This window comes from Cariama cristata, unplaced genomic scaffold (genome assembly GCF_000690535.1).
Source record: "Cariama cristata isolate BGI_N322 unplaced genomic scaffold, ASM69053v1 scaffold7352, whole genome shotgun sequence".
Taxonomy (NCBI): domain Eukaryota; kingdom Metazoa; phylum Chordata; class Aves; order Cariamiformes; family Cariamidae; genus Cariama; species Cariama cristata.
The window spans coordinates 8096-16086 of NW_009603154.1; the positions used below are offsets into that span (position 1 = coordinate 8096).

The 7991-nt window shown below is 44.9% G+C and overlaps 1 protein-coding gene across 1 annotated transcript in view; it reads left to right on the forward strand.

Annotated features, from left to right (window-relative positions):
- ENTPD6 (ectonucleoside triphosphate diphosphohydrolase 6 (putative)) overlaps nt 1-6517 on the forward strand; it is a 12830-nt gene extending 6313 nt beyond the window's left edge. Inside the window, exons 6-13 of the mRNA XM_009695057.1 lie at nt 475-563; nt 1935-2014; nt 2948-3012; nt 3370-3471; nt 3915-4055; nt 4941-4997; nt 6056-6168; nt 6428-6517. Of these exons, the coding sequence (XP_009693359.1) occupies nt 475-563; nt 1935-2014; nt 2948-3012; nt 3370-3471; nt 3915-4055; nt 4941-4997; nt 6056-6168; nt 6428-6517 (737 nt within the window). The remainder of the gene's footprint in view (nt 1-474; nt 564-1934; nt 2015-2947; nt 3013-3369; nt 3472-3914; nt 4056-4940; nt 4998-6055; nt 6169-6427) is intronic.
- Nucleotides 6518-7991: the final 1474 nt, after the last annotated feature.

Consider the following 7991-nt stretch of genomic DNA (forward strand, 5'->3'; position numbering starts at 1 on the left):
TCTGGACTGGCAGCAGGAAGAATTCCAAGAGAGCTGAGTCTCTCAGGCCAGCTCTTTTCAGTCTGTCATCCCCTTGGCCATAGGAATCTGCAAAATATCACTAAGGGATCAGGGAGAGGTGGCCAAGAAAACCACATTCTTCTATGTTACAAAGTGGTTACCAGAGTAGAGTTTGCAAAAGGGTCCTTGCAGCCACTGAAAAATGTTTAGGAATCCCGTAACCAGAGCTGCTGTAATTAGGGCATGAACAGCCACCAGAGAAATAAGAGAAACTCTGTCTCTTGAAGGTTTTCAAGTCAGCCTGATAAAGCCAAAATAAGCGCGCAGTAGATGACAGTATAATTTAGCACCAGCTGGAAGCTGACAGGTGGAGTTAGATTGTCCTTTTTGTTTACCACTGTACTTCTGGTTTTGTTCTTAGCCAGTTTCTCAGAGCGCCCACCATGGCTTTCTCTGTTCTGTCACACATTTCAGGTAGCCTAGACGATCCACGGAAGAGAAGTGTAGGGATGCTGGATTTGGGTGGTGGATCAACACAGATCACCTTCCTTCCACGCACTGAGGTAATGTGAACATGCACGCTGTTAGGAAGTGCTGCAGAAATCAGTAGCTGCTCAGATTTGTTTCCCTTGGAAACAGACCAAGAGTTTCGTCAGCGTGACATGAAGCCACGCTTCTGATAGAAAAACCCAGGTTATTTGGTCACATCTGCCTTGTTTAGTCAGTCATGGAGGCATTCACAGCTCTTTGTCCAAATCTTACTTGTCTTACTCCAAATCTATGAGTCGGTGGTGCACGTGGTGAATCTTCCAGGACTGCTTTATCTTGGGGAAAATGTGATGTTCACCTGAGCGTCTTAACCCTTGTCTCTCAGTTTGTGCTGCTTATAACGAAGAACTCAAAGGTAATGCTGTTAATGAATTCAAGTCCAGCATTTGGCCTATACTGGGTTTTAAGAACACAGTAAGATGCCTTCTCAATCCTTGTTTCTGGTTTTGCTGAGTTCACTCAGTTGCAAATGAATGCTTTCTAAGGAGCAACTGTTACTATGTAATAAAAAATACCTGCTGATATTTGTCATTTCAACTTCCCGTTGTGGCGTTTTTATAGGCGTTCTGTGAGCTGGAAGCCCTGTGGATGTGGAGTCGTAAGGCTCTGGCCTGGGCAGAGATACTGTTCACAATGAAGCTGCCCAAAAGCAGAGGGTTGGGATGCTGTATCTAGTGTCCCAGCCTAGGCTAATCACGACATTTTGCTCTTACAGCAGAATGAGAGGGGATATGAAGAGTCTGGGATGTGGAAATTCTGAACTTAGAGATGGTGATGCAGCATGAATAGCATCATGGCCTGAGCTTTGCTCCCCACAAACCCGCTGGCCATGCTGGTGCACTTAGGGAAGAGGCTGCAAAGTGCTTTAAATAATTACCCTTCCCTTTCTTCAGACCACAAGCTGGTGCTCACTGTGTTCCTTGGCAAACAGAGTGATGTGCTTTTCCTCTGGCTTGTGGAAGTTCACAGCCGAATTCGCTTGGGTAGGAAGTTGTGCATCCCGGGCTTTCATATTATTTTGCACAGTTTTCCCTAATAGGGATCATGTGAAGAGGCAGTTGCTGTAGCCTCTTGACAAAAGCAGTTAAGAGCTGCAATGAGGATTCCTTTTAAATGAAAATAATTCTTTTATACACCAGTTTGGTGGGGATATAAATAGAAATGTAACCAGTTTAGACTCTGTTCTGTGGAGACACTATTTTAGCTCCAGGTTTTGTAGTTGTCTTGTGTATCAGTGGTCAAATTGAAATACTTGCAAATTCATCATTTCTCTCTGAACCATGCTAGGATTGTTTCATGTTGTTCCTAATGTTTTGGAAGATTGTGTTGTTGATGTGTGCTACTGCTGGCAAAAACCTTGCAGTGACATCTTTTTCTCCCTCCAGGCAACTCTCCAGACATTGCCAGCTGGCCATACAACTTCATTTCAGATGTTTAACAACACCTACAAGCTGTATTCGTACAGGTTAGTTGTGGGAAGGAGAGCACACTGTACAGATAGAAGCTTTCCATGAAGTCAGTGAGATCTAGGTGTTTTGCTGAAGTGAGATCCTTGCAAATCAGTACTGGGAAGAAGCAGAGAAACCTGAGCCACATCACTGTGGTGGATTAACCTTGGCTGCCTGCCAGGTGCCCACTAAGCCGCTCTATCACTCCCCTTGCCATCAACAGGACAGGGGGGGAAGAAAATATGACAAAAAGCTCGTGGGTCAGGATAAGGACAGGGAGGTCACTTATCAGTTACTGTCATGGGCAAAACAGACTCGACTTGGAGAAGTTAAGTTAATTTATTGCCAGTTAAATGGTAGGATAATGAGAAATAAGAACAAAATCAAAAACACCTTCCCTCCACCTCTCTCTCTTTCCCAGGCTCAGCTTCACTCCCAACTCTTCTATCTCCTCACCGCCGAGTGGCACAGGAGGATGGAGAATGGGGGTTGCAGTCAGTTCATGGCACTTCATCTCTGCCATTCCTTCCTCTTCTCTGTCTTCCCTTGTTCCCAGTGTTTTGGGCAGAGGGAAGCAGCTTCTTCCCACCTGTGTTTGCTGTGAGTTGTGTTTGAGCTCAGTAAGAGTCAATTCCGTATGCTAGAGGCTGTGCTGCCTTTGAGGAGGGTAGGAGAAACGTCAGGGGAATGCCTTCAGCATTCCTACTTCTTCAAGAGCCAGATTACTCTTATCAGCTATCGCCTGTGCTTTTTCAAAGAGCGATTATCCTTCTGGGTAAGGGTAATATGAGAATGGGTTGTCACACTCTTCCCCTTACATGCATTAGCTGCTAACTTGAGACATTTTGTTGGGACCATGTAGAGGAGACTGGCATGTCCCAGCCACGTTGTCAGTGGCGTATCAGAGGAAGGATGTTTGTTGTTCATGGAGGCTTTTTGTCCCTTTGCAGTTACCTGGGACTCGGGCTGATGTCGGCAAGGCTCGCCATTTTAGGAGGAGTTGAGGGAAAACCCTGTAAGTTATGGGCACTCCTCAAGTCTCGACTCTGAGCATAGGGTATGTAGCCCTGTTGGCGGGGGAGAAGAGTTGTCTGTCCCCTTCCCACTTGGCTCAAGGTTCCTGAGTGGTACATGGATTCCTGTCACCATGACTGGGTGTGTTTGAGATGAATGCACGAGGTGACACTGCATGATCCCAGGAGTCCTGGATTCTTGCCAGCCCTGGGTGGGGGCATGGGACATCTGAGCCATGACTGGGGCTTGGAAGTGCCTTGCTGAGGCTGTGGGACAGTATGGAGCAGGGCTAGGGGTGAGGGATCTGAAATAAACTCTTTATGTTTTTGCTTAATGTGGCTTTGTTTTACTTCTGCAGTAGGTGAAGGGGAGGAATTGATCAGCCCTTGTTTACCACCTGGCTTCAAATCTGAATGGCAACATGCTGAGATAGTGTACAAAATTAAAGGACAGAAGGCAGGTATAGTGATTTATCACTTTTCCTATCTAGGCCAGCATGCTATTAGCAGAGTAAATGATATACTCTCAGCCTCTTGCGAAGACAATAGATTCTCTGTTTACTGTTCTCTCTGGCTCCTCTTGACGTACTGTTAAAGAGATTCTGCAGCTCTTTTCTCTTGCACCTTGGCGTCTCTGTCCAGTCAGTAAAGCTGACTTTCAAAATGCTTCAAAATCCTTCTGCCTCAAATGATGATGTCCATCTCTGATCTATCGCATACTTAGTCCTAGCCTGCAGATGGTAAGTGTTGCTGCTGGGAGAAGATGCCGATTTCAGCTCTCTGTGAAGAGCTTATGAAGAGCTATTGTGCAAAAAGGAGCCTGTTTCCTGGCAGATCCTAGATAAACTGTATGTATATTTAATTCTCTGCCTATAATACACTGGGTTTCTTTGCCTTCTTTTAGGTGAGCCTCTGTTTGAGTCTTGTTCTAACAAAGTGGCAAAGATGCTCTATAAAAAAGTGCATAAAGCTGAGGAAGTGAAGGACTTGGATTTTTATACTTTCTCCTACTACTATGACCGTGCAGCAGAGGTTGGTCTCATAGGTACGTTTGCTCCTGTTTTCATTGCATTTTAAATGACAAGGTGTGGGAGAAATAGTGACACATATACACTTCACAATGCTTTGCTACGCTGTCATGGAACTTAGTCTTTTGCTACACTGCTGTGCAGCGTTGGTCTGGATTGGATATTGAATGCTGTTTAGTTTCTGTAGAGACAGGAGTGGGGCTATGAAATAGGACCAGCAACTTCTGGTAATGGTTTTTAAACAAACTGTCTGCATTTCAGAAATCGTTGTTGTCTGATTAACTCTACAATCCTAAATAGAAAAAAAGCCTTCATAATGATCAATTTCTTGGGTGGTAAAGGAGTAAAGTGATCTTGGGCTCTGTGTTTTGCTTCACTGACCTTTTTAGATGGAATGAAGATTTTCAGGTAATTCCACATATGTTCAGAATGCATCCCATCTCTTTGCCAGCGGTATGCTGGTATACAGAAGGCTGTCATGTTGAGTGGTGGAAAGCAGATGATGAGATCTCAAGCTAATTTGGACAAGCATACCCCACTCCTTAGCCACTTTGTTTTGCAAATAATTTCAGATGTAATGTCGCAGAGCACCACTGCCCTGTCACGTCTGGTCAAAGGCGTTAACTGTGTTCAGGCATTGCAGGGCAGGGCAGCACAGACACAGGGACAAGGTGAGAGAGTCTGTACACTGTGTTTCTTTAGGAAATGAGGCTGAAAGTTCTTCATAAAATGAGGCTTTTCAATCTATATTAAGAATCTTTTAAAGGTTCGTTTACCTTTAAAGCAAACGTGAGTTTTGTTGGTGATTTCAGTGTCTCAAGGTTTGATTTCCAAACAACTTTTATGACTTGAATCTACAACTGCCTGTATACAAAAAACATGAAAGACCACTTTTTTTTTAGATAAAGAAAAAGGAGGAAGCTTAACTGTCGATGACTTTGAGATTGCAGCTAAATACGGTGAGTAAAATACAAACACACACTAGTAATTGTGTGTATATTCATACTGAGGTGGCAAATGTGTGACACGCTAAGAAGCCTGATTTTTTTGTTTTTAGTAAATATTGAGCACCTCCCTTGAGCACCTCCCTCCACAGCATCTCACCAACATTTCTGCTTGTTTCTGAGAATGTCAACTATTTTATATTAATTCTTGCTTTTGCAGCCCACATAAGACACATCTTATGATACTTATATTTCAAAACTCTCTCAAGAATTACCAATAAACTTGCCAGCTAGCAGTTATCCTGAAATCATGCTTTCAAAGTAGATGTGGGGGTTCTCATCCTGTTAGGATAACCTGTCCTAATCTGGTTTAATTTTTCTTTTTGTCTCAAGATTTGTTCGTATGCTTGATTGTTAATCAGAAAAGAGGGAAAACCAGTTCATAGCTTTTCACTTCATCAGCTGCAGAGAGAACTGTCTATTCAGATCTACAAATGTCAATGTTCTTTTCTTAATACCACAGACTCAGGCTTTGATCAAACCGACATGAGGCTTTTCGGTCAACTTTATGAATGACTGAACAATTGTTGCAGTTCTGATTTCTGGACTACCATTTGTGTAATTCGTCCTGAGAAGGGAAATGAGTTTAATTTTGGTTTTGTCTTTTCTTTTGTCTTTTCATTGTCTTTTTTTTTTTTCCCCCTTTGGTTTTGTCAACATCTGTTGAGTGCTTATGCTGGAGAAACATAACACACCTGAGGTTGCTCATATACTTAAAGGCTTGAAGTAGACAAGAAAAGGTGGAGGCCCTTTTCATCCTTTCCCAGAGAGATACAAGAAGCTCTGCTGTCTTAGGGATGAGACAAAATGCGTTGATCTTCCTTCCAGCGCACCCAAGCTTTTGTGCTTCTAATGCATGCATGTCATTTCAACCCCATTCTAGCAGGTTCCATCATTGCGCAACTCAGCTGACGAGAGGTGTTTTACAAATTCATTTGAGGTTTCTCAAAGCTGGGCTGATGCTAGTCCTGAGCCCACAATGTGCATTCAGACACCGTTTTCTTTCTCCTTAGTATGTAAGACCATGGAAATCAGCCCCGGAAGCAGCCCTTTTCTCTGCATGGACCTTACGTACATCACCTTCCTCCTGCAAGAACTAGGCTTCCTGAAAAGCCAAGTCTTTAAGGTGATGCACAAAATGGATTGCTGGGGAGAGTGGCTGGGAGGGTGCTGAGGTAGTAGTCATGCCAGTAGCTCTGTCCTTCATTTGTCGTCTTGCTACAGCACATGCTGTGTGATCGGGGACGGAGGGACACTGTCCCCACGATGGTGCTAACTGGTTGTGATAACCTTCAGCACTGTATTAACCTTGCGTGCTTCTCCTTCTCCCAAAGAATCATGTGTTAACTTGTTTGTTTGGTTTGATTTGGTTTGTTTTTTTCCAGCTTGCCCGGAAAATTGACAATGTTGAAACGAGCTGGGCGTTGGGAGCCACTTTTCATTACATCGACTCACTCAATAGACTGCACTACTAAAGCTCCTTGAAAGTGACTTTTGAGAATCTCAGTTTTTGGAAGCCCAACACAGGAGAATCTATTGAAGGGCCTGCTTTAGGCTTCCAGAGTCCTTTGGGAGGTCATCACAAACTGGGCCCCTTTCCTCCCACCCCCTGCCAAGTCCCCTCCATCACTAGCTCTTTTTTACAGTGCAGGGTGCAGTATCTAAAGAATTAGCCTTGATTTGCCAGCATCTGCAGTTAATTTAATGTAAAATTTGATGATTGTTGAAGGGAGACCAGGACTCTGCAGGACATCTATGATCTCTGTGAGAAAAACACTCCTTTTTGGAATATGCCTGTACTGTGCTGAAGTCACTGGAGGAAATGATCACTCCAGAAGGAACTCCTTATCGTCCTGATTTCAGAGTGTACTTTCCTGTTTGTCAGCAGTTTTCCGTGATGATTTTTATTATACTACTTCCGTGTTTGAAGGTGAACTTACGTGTGCGTGTGCAAAGACAGTGTATCTGCTCAGATAAGCTGCTGACAGGCAGCAGCTTTGAAATGCAGCATGGAAGTCTGAGCTCTGCTTTCCACTTGCTGAACTAGAAAAGCTCAGGGGCACTCTAGAAACTGGATGTGAACTTAGAGGCATGAATTGGAGCCTGTATGCCCTGTAGGGTTAAAACTTACAGCCTAATGTTGATTCCCTGGCGACTGGGAGATGGATGGTGGAAGACAGCGTCAGATGTGCTGGATCTAGATGAGCGAGGCCTGGGAGTTGGGTACAGGAGCTAATGATGGATTTGACAGTTCTAGAGTCGGTCGGGTTACGATCGATGAACAAGACGCAGCCGCAAAACTAAACCCTGAGCACGGCTTATTGGACCTCACAGACATTTGTGCCTTGGCAAGGTTGATGCAGGGCCCAGGATGAATGCATTTACGTGGTGTTTTGGGTGCTGCTTCCTGCAGATGCGTCTCACTTTGATAGATGAATGTATTGTGGTCGCACTGAGCCATGGCAGGGTAGCTGCAATGCACCACTCCAACAGCGTCCTGTACACAGGCTGGAAATGATCTCGGAGGCAGCGGGAGCTTGGAGAGGACATGCTGCACTATGTGTGATCTAACCGTGGAATTGTGTTGTATTTGTATGGATGTTTAGAGCAGACCTGAGTGGTCTTTTGGGGGTGAAAAAGAGCGCAGCCTCCCAGAGAGCCAGCAGTGCATGTCCCGACTCATGGGCTCGTGGCCACAGCCTCGTCCTTTCCCTGGGGCAGCGAGACGTGGTACAGCAGTGTGCGGGGCTGCGTGCCCTGCAGCTGAGGGTACAAGGGACACTTGAACCTCGCTGTACTGACAATAAAGCCCCAATTGAAAATGAAAACGCGGTGGTGGTGGTGTGACTTTTAGCACCAGAGCCCACAGGGTTCGTGGGTTAAGAAATGAGTGCCCTGATGCTATCCAAGTCCCCTGACGCCATCTCCGCCCCACATGCCATCGCTGTC